Source organism: Melospiza georgiana, chromosome 1 (assembly GCF_028018845.1).
Source record: "Melospiza georgiana isolate bMelGeo1 chromosome 1, bMelGeo1.pri, whole genome shotgun sequence".
Lineage (NCBI taxonomy): Eukaryota > Metazoa > Chordata > Aves > Passeriformes > Passerellidae > Melospiza > Melospiza georgiana.
Window position 1 is genome coordinate 13,953,036 of NC_080430.1, and position 20,592 is coordinate 13,973,627.

General features: G+C 40.8%; 1 protein-coding gene across 5 annotated transcripts in view; it reads right to left on the minus strand.

Annotated features, from left to right (window-relative positions):
* The window catches only part of CREM (cAMP responsive element modulator), a 35,270-nt gene extending 14,982 nt beyond the window's left edge, over nucleotides 1–20,288 (minus strand). For 2 of the 5 annotated variants that reach the window (XM_058020890.1, XM_058020882.1), the window contains exons 1-5: nucleotides 20,205–20,288; nucleotides 14,604–14,721; nucleotides 6,876–7,022; nucleotides 1,930–2,021; nucleotides 1,642–1,787 (exon numbers count right to left, since the gene is read on the minus strand). In XM_058020890.1, the coding sequence (XP_057876873.1) occupies nucleotides 1,642–1,787; nucleotides 1,930–2,021; nucleotides 6,876–7,022; nucleotides 14,604–14,717 (499 nt within the window). In that variant the 5' untranslated portion in view covers nucleotides 14,718–14,721; nucleotides 20,205–20,288. The remainder of the gene's footprint in view (nucleotides 1–1,641; nucleotides 1,788–1,929; nucleotides 2,022–6,875; nucleotides 7,023–14,603; nucleotides 14,722–20,204) is intronic. The other 3 variants (XM_058020916.1, XM_058020907.1, XM_058020899.1) reach the window with 2 other exon arrangements.
* Between the last annotated feature and the right edge of the window lie 304 nt (nucleotides 20,289–20,592).

The following is a 20,592-nucleotide window of genomic DNA, read 5'->3' on the forward strand; positions in this document are numbered from 1 at the left end:
ATGAGATTTAATTAAATTTTTGTGGATTCTGTTCTCACATTGTCAGTGATGCTCTCTGTTGCTTCATTTTCAGAAATAATTGTCTGATTGAACAAGAAACCAAAACCTTTGAATTAAGTGTTCACTTGAAGTGTTTAATTCACTTAAACACCTCCCTATCACTATTGTTTATAGGTGTGTTCAAATGAAAATATATTCCCCTAAGAATCACCTCCTGCAAGATATTATGGTCAAAGTACAACTTTGGCTTCCCAGGGGAAGCCCTGATTAAACCTAAGCTCTAAAATTTCTTAGAAATCCTAGAGGTTTACAGGCTCACTAGGTAATACACAGACATTATAACACTTTTTTTTTAAGCCTTGAAATGGCAAATATATATATTCTTAATTAAAATTAAAATCAAAAATACAATGCAAAAATTGAAGAAAAATATTTAATTTTTCTTAGAATACAGGAATACATTAATACATGCTGGACTCTGTACTGAAAAGTTGTGATTTAGGATGATGGTATCCTTTTCCACAGAAAAGAATACTTCAGATGCTGGACATCACACAGCAAACATTTATTTATGTCTAGAGCTTACATGAAGGGTAAGAAAAGCAGCCTAGGGGCACAAGCAAAATTACTTTCTATGCTGAACGGATAGAAGCAGTATAGGGAAATTCTATCTTTGCATCATTAATGATTAGTTTAGTTGCATAAATTAAAAATAACTGAAGAATTCTAAGGATGAGTAGAACATAACTAGAGCCATTCTATCCTCTTTTCTATGCCATTGCAGTGTTTTAATAGACTTCCTCTGTTTTCTCATTTCAGGAAAAAAAATTCACAACATTTCTTATGCAACCTTCCTGTCATTATTTCAAAGGAAAAACACCTGCACTGTCTGCTTATGAAAAAACATGGAAATCCCCTACAAACTGTACGAGTGTAGCTTTATAAAATACAGAATTTTAAGAACAGCTGTTATTACAAAGTTATCCAAACTGATAACTGATTATGTCCAAAGAAGGCACAGAGTGCAAGTTATAAAACACTTCTACTAAAAATACAGGAATAAAAATATCTAAAAGCAAATCTATAGAACAGAACAGTGAGCATAACTTTGAACTTGCATTTGGATGATGTATCAAATGTTGGAAACCATGATTTCAGTTAGTTCTGTGATAAAAGTGCAGATACTTAAAAACTGGTGACAAAAAGACATAATTCTTTTAAGAAAGAAAATTGGAACTTAACAAGTAATTTCATACTCCAGCCTTACATTTCAAAAAATTCTACTTGCCATTTCATATAATGAATAGCGCTAATACATAACAAATCACAAGAATTTGAAACTGCAATGATTTGTATCATTAAACATTCACATGAAGGTGTCAACGTTTTTCATTTCAGCTGAGCCTCACCTCTCCATTTTAATGCATAGAAGCTCTAGGACGACTCAATTTAGCAGCCAACAAATACTACAAGATTAAAAGTCGATAATCCCCATGTTAGAAAAAATTAATAATAATTACTTTAAAATACAGAATCTCTTACTCTTCTTCATGAAAATCAAACACCCCTAGTGCATTAGTAACTGCTAGAAACAAAGCTATGCTATGCTCTGCATCACCACGTAGTACATTGCACACATACGGTATTGCCCTGTGTTAGTATGATACAGGCTGGTTGGCATGGCCACTGCAGAAATACCAGAAGGCGTTCCTTCATCTTCTGACTTCTCTTCTTCTTCAATCTTCGCTACTGCAGGTGCATCTGAGGAGAGCTCATTCAAAATTTTTCTAAAAAGAGAATGTAAGTAATTTTATGTACTTGAAGATCCATACTCTTGAGAAAATCAAAGAACTGACTTTTATCAGACAGTTTTGCTGTAATAAGTAAGCTGCCTTTAAAACCAGCAAAACCAAAATTAAAAGTCCTTACCGGTATGAAGGCCTTCTTGAAAGTATTTCCCTACGTTTTTGAGAATCAATTATCACTTCTGATTGTGCAGCTTCATCTGCAATCGATGCTACCTGTAATAGCAAAGTTCCTGAAATTCATAACTTCATTAAAAAAAGAGCAGCAGAGTAATTTTTTTAAAAAAAACTCCTTCCATGTTTACATATGGGAAGTTTGTTGACTTATTTATCACTAATCATGTGATTTTTGGACTACTTTTTCCAATGCAAATTGCAAATTCTGAAGCTATCCAGACACAGCCACTCAGATAACATCTTCCATTTGAAAAAGGAGTAAGTCAATAAAATCCAGGTTACTTTTTTGTGAATGACACTTAGAAAAAGTACTGGAAACAGATTTCTTTAAATATAAAAATATTATTCAATTTAATTAGGTCTTAAAAGTGAAGTCAAACATCTAAAATACAGAATACTGCACTAATGTGCCTTAAATGATAGTACACAATATAAAAGTTTCTTCATACCACACCAAAGCTATTTAAAAATTAACTTTATTTAAATATACACATTTATTAGACTTACTAACACATTCATAAATGCAAAGGCATTGTTTAGCAATGTTGTATGAGTTTTGGAAGTGCCTAAGAAATGCGCAGTATCTCATTTTCTCAGACCTTTAGTATTTTCATATGTTCTTCTTCTTTTAAGATTACTCCAGACAATATGAATCACACTCTTGACCAGCATCTATCTTACTTCACAGAACTGAAAGTCATTATTGAACAAGGAAAAGACTTTATTTTCTTGGATTCTACTCAGAACTATTGCTGTGGTGAGATTTTCAAATTGAAATAGTGTGAAAATCTTTTCACATGAAGACAGACCAGACTGCAGTTTCAGATTAAGCACTTTGTTAAACTAACACTCAACAAACACGATGTAAGAGACAAGAAGAATTCAAGTGTTTGAACCAGCTGCAGTGGAAGGTCAGGGAATACAAGGAAGAGCTCTGGAATTAATGCATCTGCCAATCCTCAGTGTTTGGTACCAGAAACAAAATCTGCCTGACTTCAGTAGAAAATGACTGTCTGGAATGTTCTGGAAATTTATAGGTCTGGGTCAGCTCAACTCAAACCTTTAGAACTCCAACTTGAAAGAACTGCAGGTTATTGCAGAACAAAATTATCTCCTCACTTGTTAATTTTACTACATTACACTTCTGTGTAAAAATATTTAATGTAGCCTCATTTGGCTGGGTAATACACAACAAACATCATTACAACTCTACATCTGCCACCTAGGCAGTGAGAGTTACTTCTGAATGTGTACAGATGCACAGCTCCAAACCAGACATCAGAGAATCCAGGTGACTGTAGGGATCCAGGTGCTTCAAGAAATTTGTATTCCTCCCTTTGCAGGAGAGACCAATGCTGAGCAGCACAGAGAGATTCTGAAAGACATTTCCCTCCCAAAGTGCCTTCAGCAATCTCCTCATGGATCAATCTTCAAGCCTCTGGCATAACCCTTCAGAAGCAAGATCGTATTGCACAGTCAAGAAAGAGCCTGGGCATCCTAACTCAAAACAGAATTTGCATTCTGCTGGGGCCTGGGGGTTAATAAATTATCTATTTGTCCCAGGACAAATAGTTGAAAAACAAGACCTCAATTGTCTTTAAATTGTCACATTACACTAACAGCTACCAACAGTCCCCCCAGTTTGTGAAGATGGCTGAGGAAGTTGGGAGCAGTCATACTTTAGGAAGAAGGTAAGGATAATTACAAGATTATTTAAGCATTTTAATGCGTGTATTGGTTTTGCATGGCATTGTTTTTGGTAGCAGAGGGGATGCAGAGATGGCTTCTGTGAGAAGCTGCTAGAAGCTTCCATGATGTCCAGTAGAGCCAATCCCAATGGCTCTGCAGATGATGCACCACTGGGCAAGCCCGGGCCAATTAGAGATGGTGGTAACGCCTCTGTGTTAACATATTTAGGAAGAAATCAAAACAAAGGTTGGGGACACGGTTTCAATTCCAGCCAGAAAAGAGGAGGAAGTGAGAACATGTGAGGGAAACAACATGGAGACACCAAGGTCAGCGGAGGAGGAGGTGCTCCAGATGCTGGTGCCACGATTCCCCTGCAGGCCATGGCAAGACCACGGTGAAGCAGCTGTGCCCCACAGCCCATGGGGATCCAGGGGAGATCCCCCACAGCCCACAAGGGAGGTGCCCATGCCAGAGTGGGTGGATGCCTGGAGGAGGCCATGGACCAGCGGGAAATGCATGAGGAGACAGGTCTTGCTCCCAAGTTGGAACAGCCTGTCCTTGGAGGGCTGCACCCCGTGGAACAGTGACCCATGCCACAGCAGTTTTGGGAGCATGGTTTGCCATGGGAGGGACTCACACTGCAGCAGTTTTGGGAGGCCTGCTGCTCAAGAGATTGGAGCCATGCTGGAGAAATGAATGGAGAACTGTCTCCATGGAGGGGAGGGACCCCACAGTCTCACTGAGGAAGAACTTCTCTCCCTGAGCAGCAGAGGAAAACCTTGGGTGACAAAATGACCAAAACTCCCACATTTTGTCTCCCTGCACTGTCAGTGGGAAGGAGGGGGGGGCTGGAGGAAAAAAGGTGTCTTCAAGGGCTTATTTTACTTCTCATTATCCTGCTCTGATTTTTTAGTTATAAATTCACTTTGTATCTTTAAGTTGAGCCTGTTTTGCCATCGAAGTGTTCTCTCCTGGTCCTTACCTCAATTCATGAAACCCTTTGTTAAATTTTCCCTCCTCTGCCCAGCTGTCGCAGGGGAGGGGGTGCGAACAACTTTAATGGGGGCCTGGAATTTTGGCCAGTGTCAAACCACTACAATGTGGAAGAGGACATTTTCTACAAGAAGTTTCAAAAACTTTAATTTTTATCATGACAAAGAGAGAAATGAACACTTCAGATCACTCTAACAGCAAACAACCATGTCCATACTGTTAACAAACAAACCATTTAGCTTTTTCCTGGACATCATTCAGATTTCGACTTTACCTATTTCAGCTTCATCTGCATTTGAACAAATTTAACTTCAAACTCATGTTAAGTCTTTCCAAGACCTGATACACTACAGGGAGGAGCAAGCAATAAGTCAAACAACAATTTAAATCTTCCTACAAATAAAACAACATTTAACAAAACAATAAGGAATGCTATAAACGTATTTTTTCATCTAAAAAACAACAGCATTATGAGAAAAACTTCTGAGCACTTTCAGTTGAAAATGGCAGATGTTTGAGGGAGAGGTCATGCAAGCTTCAACACCAACCTTCAGCATACTTCTTGATTTCTTTTTTAAACTGATGTAATCTCCCAAGTTCCCCACTGTCTGGCAGAGACAAGGTAGAAGTTAAAGCCAAATGATCTGGAGGAAATTCCAGGTGGCAGGATAGTGTACTGAAAAGGATCACAGAAGGGCTGAACACCCTCTGTAATGGATTCTTCTACAGCATGTTCAAGGCCCTTTCTTATCCAGATGAAACCAAAGCAAAATGTTGGAACTAATTAGTCAGTATTAATTGGGACAAAACTTTCTTGTTTCTACCCCTTTGGGTAAGGGTGGACAGCCAGAGTTCACTCAATACAACAAATAGTTGACTTCCACTCCCCTAAGACAACACAGCAGCAGCTGGCAAGAGATCCCTGAGAAATTTCTCCTTCTGAACTTTGAAAAAAGTCCTCTATCTTTGCATGTATGTCCTGACTACACTGACTAAAGGAAGAGAAACTGGGAATTGCTAACGTGCTTATTGAGAAAAGGTTACTCAGGAAAATTAGTTAGGAAGAATTCCAATGAAAACAAGTATTTACTTTGAATACTCTGTTCTGACTTGAAGTTTGATCAAATATTAGCATCTACCACACCTCTTTCCATAATGATCTAGGACTTCAAAACCTTGAGGTCCCATCATCTACACCTACTGCTCAACAATAAAATATTCATTATCTGATCACAGTTTTATTATTTTTCTCAAATATAAATCCTACTTATACATGTCTTTCCGTCATTATACTGGAAATTTATTAAGAAGCCTCTGCCATTAAAGATGGCTTCTCAAGACTGACAACACATGGCTTTTGCTTAATGTGTTGCAATGGCCACAGGCAAAACCCTTTTCTCCTAACAGGGAGAGGTGTATCACCTTTCTTATCAGAAATAGCTATTGTATCTGCAAAAAGCAATTCAGCTGACATTTCTCAAACAGATTTCAATAAAACTAGTGCAGAAGCCTTCCCAGCTACAAAAAAAAAACACCAATGGGAGGCCAAGAAATTTCCAAAACACTGCGAATTCATTCTCTCTTGCCTTTTCTACTTTTTAAAAACTCTGAAAAGTCTTACATGTTTTGCACCAATCCCTGTTTTCTAGTTCCAGTAACTTTAAACACATGAACATTTGCCACATAAATGTGTGTTTTGAGGCTGTATTTTTGGTATCCACATCCACAAAAAGCAATATGAGATGCTCTAACAGGGCCTGATAGGGGCTCCAAACAAGGAACCACTAGATACAATATGCTTACTTCTACTAGGCCCAGACCCTTTCCAAAAATAAAATAGCAGATACTTCAATATTTATGAGTTCAGAGTCTCATTAGAAACACTAGGTTCATAGCATTTAATAGAAATTAAAAACTGCAGGATACACTGAAGTAAGGCCGTGTTATGACACAAATTTGCTATTGCGTAAGTTCAGACCCAAGTTCCAAGACAATTTCTTATAAGATAAACAGGAAGCATTAAGGAATTGCTACACAATGCTTGTAGAGCTGCTCCTGGTTGGATGTTTGCCACCTCTCCCCCTGCTGTTTCCTGTGCCATCTGAGTAAATCTTGCAGCTCTGGTGGGAATGAAGAGAAACTGAAGATGGGCTGGGAAAAGAATTATGAGGTACCAAATATTCATGAAAATGTAACAATAAAAAAGCTAACCTGAACAGCTTGCATGTGTGGTGACTGAATGACTGAGGGCTGTGTGGCTTGAATGACACCCTGGACATGAACAGTTTGACCAGAAGGCAACTGCACTAGAGTTACAGCTGGAGATCCTCTTCCAGCACTGGAAGCAGCTACAGAAACCTGCAAAAATTACAATCATCATGTTTAAGTAAGATGGCTTAAGACTTCACAAAATGCTTTTAGCAGTGATAGCTAAAACAGACTGATTTTGTTGCCACATCTAAAAAAGCTCAGATGTATATAATTATCACACACAAAAATAAATTCTTTTACTAGTAAAAGTACTAAAGACATGTATCTTTCCAAATGGTCAGGAAAGCTTAAAACTGTAGCCTAAAACTGCAATTATTTGTTTTTTTCTCTCCAGAGACTTTGTATTTTCCTTTCAATCAAAAAAACCCAACCCTCAGACATCACACACCAGATCTGCTGTTGCCAGCATGAAGGTTAGGAAGAACCTCCAGAAATGTAACAAAACCCACACATATTCACTGGAGTGGAATGTCACTGCAATAACATAAAGGGCAGACTTAGGAAGAAAAAAATTATTAGGTAAGAAATTATGCTTTTTGGATGGATGTCTCAAGACACATGAGAATTCTTCAGATAGTGAAAAACCATCCTGTTAAATAAAGCCATAGAAGGATTTGTAAACTTATTTAGTTTAACGGACTCCTGTTATATATATAATTTTATGTATCAAGAAAAGGAGAGCTGGAGTGTATCAGTGCTTCAAACAACAACAAAAATAAAGAACAGCTGAATTTTCTCTAAGCCTAGCACAGCCATAGAACAGCTTTCCCCAGCCTGTGACTCTCAACCCTCAGTGCTGAGGACTAATGGGCTGAGAAACAGCTTAACACCTATGGGCTAAGAAATAGTTCAATATTTGTGCTTTTACTGTTAAATCCATTAACAGAAACAAGCAGTGATGCAAAGGGAAAACACTGTGATTGATCTCAATTTATGTGATGAAATATCTCTAAACTCGGAAAAGGAAAACAATGGCAAACATAAATTATATAATAAAAAGAAATGTTGTGGTTTTCAATTAAACTGCACTGAAAAGTCTTATTTCTATATTCTGCACACTCAACAATAAAATCAGACTCAAATATAAAATTGTTATTATTCCCTTCCTAGCTTTGTTCACAGCTCCAAAGGTAACTGCTATGAGCAGTAAACATAAAATGAGATGAGAGTAAGAAGAAAAACATGAAGAATGCTGCATATAAAAAAAAAAAAGTTAAAGAAACTTTTGTAATTTTTACATATTTACACTGAGGTGTTTTTTTTAATCCAAATATAAAAGCAGTTTTCATTCCTGATCCATAAGATACTGCTTGTCGAGGAAATAATTCCCTTTTTAAATAAAGTAAACAATTTTAACTACTATTAAGAGGCACTGCTATCAAAAAGTCATGATGTTGGTTCAAATTACCTTGCAGAAATAATGTTTCTCGGAAACAAAGACAGGATCTCGTCAACATTCACTATGCAATTGTTCAGTGTTGTAGGAAACTGAACCACTTTTCAGAAAACAGAACAATTGAGGGCATTTTTAACCCTGAAATTAGTTCCTTAAATTATTCCTTAAATGGCATGAAATAGTAACAGGGAAATAGGACATACAAACCTTCTTCCCAATCTATTCAACAAATAATATTAATATTACGAGAAATTTCTCAGAAATAGGTATTTGAGATTAAGCTCCAGAAAGTCTCAAAGATATGAAGCTTCCAAAGCTTACATCCTAAAGCCAAGCTTCAAGCAGTGATCACAGAGCAGTCTAAATGTTTACATAGCATGCTAACTTTTCAAAACATTATAAAGGCAATTTCACCAAACCTTTCCATTTAGTGTTCTCTTTGTGAGAATTGCCATTTGATACAATACTCAGCGGGTCAGAAAGAACTTTGTGAGTACAGCCATAAAACAGTAAAAGGTAAACAGTTGAAAAGTTTCTTTTTGGTACACAATGGGTCCGTCACACATAATCAGGAAATAATCCAGTACTTGAGATTAAGAAACTACATTCATTTTAAAGCTCCTTATTCAGTACAACCCCACAGGGGAAAAAAAAAGACAACTTGATTCAGCTAATACTCTTTTGGACTAAAGTTTAAAGGAGAAATTGTTTTGTTTCCATTAATTCAGATAAGAGATTAAAAAGGGGTTTAAGTGCTAAGGGAAGAGGAGATGGCAGTATTATAAAATTTTCAAGGCTCATATTCTGCATCTCTTTTATAAATATTAGAAATTATTATTAGAATTTTGATTCAGATTTCCCTTTACACTTTTCAAGCTGAATTTTCCTGTGTCAACTGACACACTAGGACATTTTCATGCTATCATGCATAAATCCTGACTGAAACAGACCTGGCAAAGAAATTTCTTTCTGACATCAGTGATGAGCAATGCTACCTTTAACATCATTACTTCAAGGACTGGCACAGCAACTGAAAACAATCCACAAAGGCAAGTCAGGGACACAGAGGCTGAGGGGAAGCTTAACACACTCTATGGGTTCTGTGCTCCTAGGCATGCAATACTCACATTCAATAGCTTCAATAAATATCAACCATGCAACCCATAATAGCAGTATGGTCCCATATTTCAGGTATTTGGAAATGTAAGTGCTCCCTCTTCTATGTGGGGAGAGAAAAGTAGCCAGCAAGAATGACCAGGTACTACCTTGCTACTGAGGCACACACTCTTGCAGAGAAAGAGGCTGCCCACCATTCATCTCACTTCAAGATACATGGTCCATCTGAACAGTTATCCTGGATATCCTGTCAATGTCAGATATCCTTTCCCTGCCAAGTACTGGAGAGGTTACCTTCACATTCAACCCCTCATACCCTCAACACTGCCAAATGCAGAACTCAGGACACAGGCCCATCTGATTTCTGCCCCTGCTGCAGACTCCAAGTACTACAAGGACTCTAGAAGTAAGGTGAAAAGCAATTCTGGAAAAGGAAAAGCCAAGGCAAATCCACGCTGGATTTAACAAAAGAACAAAGGATCTGCCACATTTGGGCACCGAGTACCATCTATGAGGAAAAGCTGGAGACAGATGTTTTGATCAATTCCAAAGCTACAGCCAAAACAGCAGCACCTAGTTTCAAGGGAAATAAGGTTAGGCTGACTCCAGACATTTGGTCACCATATGCTTCAAGGAAGCACGAAATGATGAAACATCTGCATGTTTATAATCCTCTAACATCAACTTTGCTAAATGGCCAGCATTTGCATTTGGCAGGCTGGTTTAGAGCCTTGCTTACAACAGCCTAGCAAACCCCCATAGTCTCAATCTCCAGGGAGTAAGATTTAACACTGTTTGATATCAAAAGCCCACAAGGACAACGGCCCAAAGTGCTAAACTTGAACGGTCCCAGCTTGCAAAAGGTACTCACTCCAGGCTCTGAAAACCTCCCTGAAACTCTCCCAATGCTCACTGACAGCAGTTCTCACATTGTAAACCCTGACATATGTCTAATTCAGGGCCAGCACCAAGGGGCCAACAGATGGTATCCCAGACAAGGTCAGCAGACAGCCCTACTGATAGACAACATGACAAGGTTAACAAAAAGTGAATCAAAGAGCAGCCCATCAAGATGTAGGATTAAAGAAAAAAGAAAACACAACTGAAAGTGTTTTTATCAAACCTGAGAAGGGCTGAAGTACATTGATCTTACATTGTTATAGTTACATTTAGGGTAGCTGAGCACACAGCAACATAGACTGGCTTCTAGAAATCCTGAAAAAGGAACACCTAATTTCTCTTTGAATACCATTGCAGATTTAAATCTTCCAAGATGTAAGTTTGACTACCATCAACACTATCAGAATATTCCAATACAATTTTACTTCCTTGTAAGTACAGCTCCATATACAGCAACAGATGATCTGGGCATGTGAGACAACCATGGGGCTCATCTCAAAACAGGTTGAGAAATTTTCCATCTCACACCTCTGCTCTTGCCTCAAAGACATCAAGCTTTGTACAGGTGTTGGGCACATCTTCAACAGTTTCTAAAGACAGCCACCAATAATTTTACTTTCTCACCTATTTATTCTGGTAGCTGGATCAGAAAAATATTACCATGTCAATGATTCAACTGGCTAAAAGTGACAGATGCAAGAAATGCAACTAGAAACTGATTCTACAGTACAACATTTAATTTTGAAAACAACCATTTAATGGACAAAAAGTGCATCTCATCTTTGCTAGTTTCAAATTCACTCATTTTTGCTTTAGTAGAAAAAGTAACTCTACTTTCAGCAGCAAAAAATTGCAGGAGAATACAGCAGTAACTATGACACAAGTGAAAAAAAAAATTGCAAACACTATTTTTTCCTCTACAAATAATGTACAGTAGGTCCTTTGTAGCATTGGAGGTCATCCCATCACACCATAGTGCTCCAGCCCGCACATTCTTAATGTCTCCTCTCTCTCCCAACAGAGGAGACATTAAAATCTTCAGCACAAAACAATCTCTAAAGATTATCATCTTCTGAAGTATTTGGTTCATCCTTTTAAAACTAAATAGCAGGTATTTCTTTAAAAAGCCTATAGAGGAGGGGAAAATAAGTCAGCTGCCCCCCAAGAAGAAGAAAAAAAAGGATGTCCACCTCCTATGTAGTTCTATCCCTCGTCATTTTACTAGTCACTCCCTGGCCAAGGCCATAATTCAATTAAATATCAAGCACATTAAAAACCATTACAACATTCCATCTGGACATAAAAACTCCACCTGTTTTACTGGAAGGGCAGTCACCTGCTGGGACAGATGCCCAGAGAGGTGCTAGAGACTCTATCCTTGGAGACATTTACATCCCAGGCAGACACAGTTCTGGCTGACACTGCTTGCACAGGCAGGTCAGACTAGATAATCTTAAAAGGTTCCTCCCAAGCTTGACCCCTCTACAATTATTTCTTTGATAATACACAGAAAACCCCAAATTAAAAGACAGTGTATTAAAATGGTTTACTTCTGACTGACCAAAACCAAGGTTGGGCAAATATTTTGTTAGAAAAACACAAACAAAGCTGCCATCTCCCCACTCCCTTGGAGATATTTGAAAAGGAGCCCTCAGTTTCAGTGACCAGGCATTTTTGCTCTCAGTAAGAATCAAGTCATTCTTTTCTACTATTTCTGCATATTTGCAACAAAATTAGTAGGAGGGAAAACTGGAAGCTGGCACAAGATACTTCAGTCACCTGCAGTAGCTGTCATCTCTTAACTGCACTCCTACACAGGACAAAGAGGGATAAGAGTTCTCTGCTCCTCTGTAATAGTCAAAATACACAGGCACAGCCATGAATTCCTCAGAAACACACAAACTTCCCATGTGGACCACCGCAAATCCAGTCAGATGTCCCATACGGGGCCTCCAGTGGGCTTTATCCCTCAACACCCAGGCCCAGCTCTCCATGACAAAGCTCCTCACCTTCCAAGCCAGCCAGGTAGGAACACAGGCTAAGAAAATCCTACTCATCTTAAACCGAAGCAGTGTCTCAAAAGGCCTGGCAGCAGCAAGTGCTCTGTCTGGGCAGCTTCACCACAACAAATGCTGGGGGCACAGCAGCCTGAAGGACTGAGGGTGTGTGAGGGCTGCAGGCCCCGGGAGCCAGCGGCTGAGGAGATGGGCACAGGCCCAGAGCCCAGGAGAGGGATGGCAGCACCAACCCTGCTTGTCTGGGAGCCCAAACCCTCAGAGAGGGACAGCAGCATCAACCCTGCCTGTCTGGGAGCCCAAACCCTTAGAGAGGGATGGCAGAACCAACCCTGCTTGTCTGGGAGCCCAAACCCTCAGAGAGGGATGGCACCACCAACCCTGCCTGTCTGGGAGCCCAAACCCTTAGAGAGGGACAGCAGCACCAACCCTGCCTGTCTGGGAGCCCAAACCCTTAGAGAGGGATGGCAGCACCAACCCTGCCTGTCTGGGAGCCCAAACCCTTAGAGAGGGATGGCAGCACCAACCCTGCTTGTCTGGGAGCCCAAACCCTTAGAGAGGGACAGCAGCACCAACCCTGCCTGTCTGGGAGCCCAAACCCTTAGAGAGGGATGGCAGCACCAACCCTGCTTGTCTGGGAGCCCAAACCCTCAGAGAGGGACAGCAGCACCAACCCTGCCTGTCTGGGAGCCTGACAGGGACAGCAGCACCAACCCTGCCTGTCTGGGAGCCTGACAGGGACAGCAGCTCCAGCCACACGTGCTAAGCAGCTCTGCCAGCTCCAGGACAGCTCTCTGAGCCATCCAACCAAAAACAGTCTGTTTCCAGACTGTTACACCCAGCCTTCAAACTGAGGTACAAGTTTTGGTTCAGTGTTAATTGAAGGAGATTCATCAATATTTCAGAGTTACTCATTTTAACTGTAAGGTATGAGACCCATACCCCCTACAGCTGAACCTTCACACACAGTACTCAAGCATTAAAAGCAGACAAACATAAAAGTGTTATACACTGCACAATATAGGAGTGCAAAAACTCTCCTGCACCATTAGGGACACCTTTGGATCAACACTAAAAATCTCAAGTGACAGAATTCACAGCTGTCTTCTCCAGAGACTGCTGTGCAAGCCAATAAATTTTACATATCAACCATCCTGTGAAAATTTGAACAAAACTACTAAAGAAGAAATGAGAGGATGACATCAACAGAGCAAATCAAATAAAATTCTTAAAGAAAAAAAAAAAGAAAAAGCTGAACAAGCAATACTCCCAATGCTGCATGCATCAAAACCAACAAAAAAAGGTTGATAAACATTTTGCAGTCTACTTTGTGCCAGAAGATCTGACAAAAAAGCAGCTGCTTTCAGTTTTAAAAATGTACCTATAATGTAAATCAAGTATCTAACATAACAAATACATGGCATCAAATCTTAGTAAATAACTTCTAATGATGAAAAAAAATTGGTAAGATGTTTTTTAAAATAATTTCTTTTATTTAACAAAGGATTTTTTAATCCTTTATTAACAAAAGGATTTTTTGAAAATCCTTTTAAATGGTCCATACACTTTTCTGAAGCTATAAATCTAAGTACTGTCAGGAACACTATTCCTCTCAAGTGTTGAGTATTACAGTACATATTTTTAATGTTTGAGAACTGTTACTATATAATCTTCTATCCATTAACAACCAAACAATAATCCACAGGAAACATGTAATGTATACTTTTAGAAGTCCAGATTGGATACACAGGGATGAAACAAAACAAGCACACATTAAAAATGTACTTGCAATTAGATTAAATAGATTCTGTACAAAAACTGGAACTAGGAAAGAACCATGGCTATTTTTATTCATGTTTCTATTTTTGTTATACAACACATCTTCAAGATACACAAACAGTTTAGATATGTTTGATCTTGTAGCCACCTCAATTCCTTAAGACTGTATCCCATCTCTATAACAATCGCCTTGTCAAAGTGAAAGAAAAAACCCTCTTTGTCTATTGATGACTCTTGTCTGAAAGGGCTCCTAAAATGTTACTTTCTAACAGACCTGATGTTATATTAGTCCTTTGTTAACTACTGAAGGCATATTTTCCAGTATACCTTTGTTATATTTTTCCTATTTAATACCAAGACTTATAAAACATGAGAATACCATAAAAATTGATTGTTTAAAAATCGTAGCAGCTCTGAATATCACTTCATTGATTCTTCTCATCTTTCTACACTCCAACTTACCTCAGATCCTGAGGAAATCTGATTCTGGCCTGGCTGATTCTGAAGGTGACCAGCACTTCTCTCTGTCAGAGAATCCACTGCATTGTCATCCTGTTCAACCATTTCCATGGTCATCAGTCTAAAAGTAAGTACATACATATTTAAATAACTCAATACAGGGAGGTATATCAGGCAGCTAGGGAAAATAATTTCAAACTATATTTGGAGCAGACAGAAAATAAATATATTTCTGTCAAAATGAAATCCTTTCTTCATTCCCCTGTATTAAAACATTCACTCATATAGCCAGGAGCTCTAAAACAAGTATTTTGGGAAGTTGCAGGGAGAGGCATTTCTGGAGATGGCTCTCAGGGAGGGACAAGCAGAGTGCCAGGGTCCCATGCAGTGCTGGCAGTGCTGCCCACAGAAGGTCCCTTCAGCCTCATGGGCTGCTACAGCCCTCTTGAACCTATTCCCTGCTGGCATCTACACTTGAATTGTCTGTAAACTGCTCATGGCTCAGGAGCCACAGCAATTCTTCTCACTTTATAGGTTTAAAAGTAGGATAGATTTTATTGAAAACTAAGAACTTGCTGACCCTCATTTTAAAGTAAGAGTTTAAACTTTGTAGAGAAAACTTCCAAATCTGCTACATATCTGCTATATAAAAATGCAATTACCTGACAGCTCCTTTTCGATATTTCTTGGCACACTTAGTCATAACGGAAGGTGTGAGTTTTAAAACAAGAGCTTGGATCTCTTCGGCTCCCTTTCTCTCCTACCAAACCCTGCACTGAAGGTGCAACATTGAACAGGTGATGTCAAACATTGCCATGGCAACAGGTCAGTTTACAAACAGAACAGAGACAGGACAGGGTCAGGCAGAGGCAGGCAGGGCGCCCTGCAGGCACGCTCCCACCTACACCCTACTTACACAACACGGACAGCCTCAAAAGGAAGACATGATATTAGTGAGAGATTTAAGAGGCAGCAAATCTTGGTTCCCCAGGTTCAGTTTCTGTAACTAGGGGATGACAAGCCCGAGGCCAAAGTTCAATTATTTCTGATAGCTACTCTGGTTTCTTCTCAGGACTTCGACTGAGAGATGCAAGAGGCAGGCAAGGACTGCTACCCACCTGACGCTGAGGCTCTGGAATTTAGTCTCTGTTACATTAAATCAAATTAAATGTGAACCAAACTCCTTTTGTGGCACTATTTTATAGAACATTCCACAGCCTTTGGAGAGAACAATTTTTATTAGTTTTATAAAAATCAAAATTTTGCCCAAAATAAAGGCATGAAAATATGAAAAGATAACCAGTCAAATGATGTAGAGAAGCATATTTCTAGCTTATATGCCTCAAATGCTACTCTACTGACCAGATTTAACAGTACTATAGCTAATGGTAGTGAAGCTGCAAAACAATTTAACATTTTATGGGTTAACATAAGTATTTCTGCTCAGAGAAGTTACATACCCTATGCCAGTACCAATTCAGATTAGAGTCATAGGGAGCTATTTGACAACTAAAATTTTTCTACATTTTTCTCTTGCTAGTTACCACTAATTACCTTTTTGTTTAGATGCAATCTAATTAAATATCTACTGAAATTTACCAAAGTCTACCAGCTCTGGGGAAAATGTTTTCATCAAACTTTTCACCATAATTTTCTATAAGATGTTACCTAATTATAATATTCTGGTTTTATACATGTGCAATATAATAACAAAAATAAAGCAGGGCAGAAAAGTTCTTCCTTTGTAAACTAGGGCCACCCATAAAGTCTCAAATATGAAAGGTTTATGTGGTTCATGTAAGAATAAGCTTCAGAATAGCTCAGACACCAAGGAAGAATAAATAATGCCTAGGTACTGGCAACATATTCATTGTAATCTCTTCCTAAAGATGGGAATATAGCCAGAATTAATTCACTTTATGAAGGCCCTGAAGTATTTTTGTATCCAGAGCCATCTGTCACAGAAAACCTATTGTTGAAAAAAACCACAAAAAACCAAAAACAAACAACAAAAAACCCAAGGACTGTTATTCCCACTGAGTGCATTTCATAGAAATTTTACACAGAAAGTGTCAGTTTTCATCTTGGAAAAAATTTAGTTCCTGGTTTTTAGCTTAATTTCTCACTGATTGCAGAACAGTATAAAAATGGATTTACTTCTACTTTATCAGGATTTTTCTCCCCAAGACATTTCATTTGCAGTGCTGCGCTACGTTAGCCAAAAGCTACAAAAAGAGCATCGGTGCAGCAGGAAATCTAACAAAGTTATTCCTCATATTTTGCAAAAAGCAGTTCAGAGAAAGGGGTGTACTTTTTGATTATTTATCTTTAGTTAGAAAAACAACAGCAAGAATGATACGTATCAGTGGAGTGACAAATATAATTAAGATTTATGATATACTTGGAAAACTCCAGAATTTATATAGATTTTCCATCTATAATTGTGTATATTCTGACTCTCAATACAAATGATTGCTTAATTGAAATATTTAGTAGGGTGGAGTAAAGTCTGAAAATTTGACTGCCATAAAATGCAATCACTACTCTGAAACACAGTAAAATACTTTTCCTAGATAAGCTCAAACCTGCTTCTTTTTGACAACCTCTGTGACCAAATAGTGACTTGACTTAAAACAACATCCAAATATAAAGATCCACTCACAGCCTAAAAAAAAAACAAAACAAAAATAATGAAGTATATGAGTAATTTTAAAAGATACACGAGCTATCTCAGCATAACACTTCAGTGAGAACCATGACTTCAGACAAACCAGCACATGAGTATCCCAGTGCAGACGTGTTCCAAGATCAGGAGTGACAGACACAACCATGGGATCCCTGAGCTGCCAGGAGCAGGTCAGCTGCAGTCATTTGAGCCTGCAGGGTCAGCGGTGGCACAGCCACACTGAGCTCTGCCACCGCCTGTGGGCTTGGAACTCCCGAATTTCAGACTGGGCTGTCACTGTCTTCAGAGCACTGTTATAACCTCAATTGTACAGGGGTTTTATTTCCTGTACTACATATCATGTCAACATGAATACATCAAACTTTTTAATACATACTAAGAAAAAATACTGAGCAATACTATAACTACGCTTTTTTTAAAACACCAGCAATACAGACTGTGGCATGAAACTGTTACTAATCCAATCCAGAAAACAGTTTCCATGCATATCACACTCAACTAGTCTGCATTGCAAGCAAATTCCAACATACTCATTGCTATTAAGTTTCCAAGAAAGAACAACAGAATTTTCTGCCAAGCCCTTAAAATCCTTTATAAAAGTCTATAGTAGGAGTACATATCACACTTAAAAGTTTACATAACCTTCCTTCTGTTTTTAAAGGAAAAGTTAGCAAATAGTTTAAAGGTCTTGGGTCCTGTTTAAAAATATGTTTTTCTTCATTGTATGACTCATTATAAACACCTTTTAGTCTTATACTCAGTATTAATACATTTTTCCTTATATTTTTTATCTTAGCTACTTACAAAGACTGAACAATAATTTTAAATACTTGTCTGGATTTTTAAATTAATAAACAAGTTACACCTCTGCACACACATAAAAATGGGACAAAAATGGTTTTGCATAATGAAGCAAAGATACCTGCTTCTTCCCACAATATTGGAAAGAGATCTTCAGCATCTGGCAGGAAGTTTAACTCTCACCAAACTTGGAACATTTCAATGTATGTAAGTACGTGTTTACTGTAGTCACTGAGACTAATGGACAGCAGGTGAGTGGTCAGTAGCACTGACAAATACTGATTAAGAATACTGATTACTAATCAGATAAACACTGATTAAGGTGATGCATACATTGCACATCAAAAGCTTCTTCAACTGTGATCAGATGAACCACCCCTGACAGGAGAAATCTGACAACTGGAATCAGCTAGAGGAAAACAGGAAGTTTTTCCTAGAAAATTAAAAGCAATTTACAGCTAAAGGTGTGAATTCTTTATATTTTTGCCCATAGGTAAGAGATGAAGGATAGCACCCCTAGCAAGACACATTCCTTTGCAATAAAGAGCACAGGAGTCCTTTAACTCCTCCCAGTACTGCTGTTTGTCTGCATATCAACATAATATTTAATGTCTATTGGTGAAATTATACTGCAAAAGCAGATTGCTAAAGTATTTGCATATTGCTAAAGTATTTTGGAAGTGTGTGACTGTCTAAATAAATACCCAGAGGCATTTTTAAAAACAACTTTTTTATTTCAACCATCCTTTATACATCAGGGACTGCTTACAAATGTGGTTTGATACAAAGGAAATCAGTCGTAAGAGGCTAAAAATTATGTTTCAGCCCTTGTTCCAAATCTCTTTGAAGGCTTTTATTCACAGGGGAGTTACTAGAAAGCAAGAATGTGAATTTACAAACACCTGTTCTGCATTTATTGATGACCCCACAGTGAGTGTGGAAACTCTCAGAATACACTTGTTTCAGACACTCTGTTTTGTATCAGCTCTGTTATAACTGTTTACCACCCTGGTGCCATGAAGGACACCAGTGATAAGGTGATCACAGAAGTCAGTCAAGTAAAATGTGCAACAGTAAACAGACCCAATTTTGAAGTGCAAACTTTCAGTTCTCAGTATCACCAGAAGCTTCATCACTAAGGTTTCAGCGTCTCCTACATTGTTATTCCCCTATTTTCTTCCCTGAACACCTCAGCTAAACCCGAAACCCCAAACTCTGCAAACCCCAACGTGCCATTACTGTGAGCATAGGCAATGCTACCTGGCACCTGCCAGCCCATCCATGCTGACAGCGCAGGGCAGAGCCGATAAGAAGAGGAACTGAACCTGATGTGAGCGGACACACGGCCCCCTCCAGAGGAGCCGAACCAGCCCCAGGCAGGCCAGAGATCACTCCAGCATCAGTCCCCGTGGAATCACCTACATGCGGCTGCACTCAGCCCTAAAACTGATGCTATCACAGCAGTAGGGGACGCAGACAAAAGTTTCAAGCAAGACTTCGGACTCACAAAACCCACTGTGATCCCTCCCCACCTGTTCTGACCCAGCTCCGAAAGCTCTGTGGGCAAGGTTATAACCGGGAGTAACGGACTGAGGGGCAAACGCCACCGGGCACCCCCGCTCCCCTCGGCCGGGGCGAGACGCCAGGAGGGGCCGTCCGGGGTGCTCTGCCCGCAGCGGGCAGGCGCTGCCCGAGCCGCATCGCCGGGCGAGCCGAGCCGGTGGCCCGAGCAAGCGCTGGAGCCACCGCCTGCCGGAGCCCGGCGAACGCCGTAGCTCCCGGGCCGCAGAGAAACCGCCGCTCCGGCAGCCCCTCCGGAATTCCCGGGATGCGCAGCCGCCTCGGGGCCGCCCCACAGCGCCGAGCGGGCTCCGCGCGGCCGTCCCTGAGCGCAGCGCGCTCCCGGCTGCCGACGGGGACGCGCCCCCGCCGCCTCCCGCGCGCTCCCGCGGCGGGGCTGAGCCAAGCGCGGCACAGCGCCCCCCGCCTGCCCTGCCCGTCCCTGCCCGTGCCTGCCGTGCCCGCCGCGCCGCCCGCTGCCCTCCGCGCTGCCCCGCTCCCGGCCCGCGGGGGGTCGGGCTGCGCGCACACGTGTCCCCGCCCCCTCCCGCACTCACCCGCCGCCCTGTACGTGCTGCCCCCGTCACAGGGGGTGGGGGGGACCGGGCCGGGCGGAGCCGCACGTCGTCCTCACGTCAGCGCTGATGCAGCCGCGCCGCCGCGGGGGCGCCGAGGAAATGGCGTCTGTGGGGCCTCCCAGCGCCAGCGGCCGCGGCGGGAGGCGGAGCCGCGCGCGGGCGGCGGTGCCGGGCGGCCGCGGGGCGCAACGGCCGCGGCGCTGACCAACCGCCGCCGCGGGGCCCCCGCCGGCGCCGCCCATTGGCCGGGGCGGGACGCGGCGCGGTGCGGGCGGGGCGGCCCCGCGCTGCCGGGGGCGGGGGCGGCCGGTAACAGCCGGGGCGGCCGCGGGCCCGCCGCGCTCCCTGTGCCGCGCTCCGGGTGTGC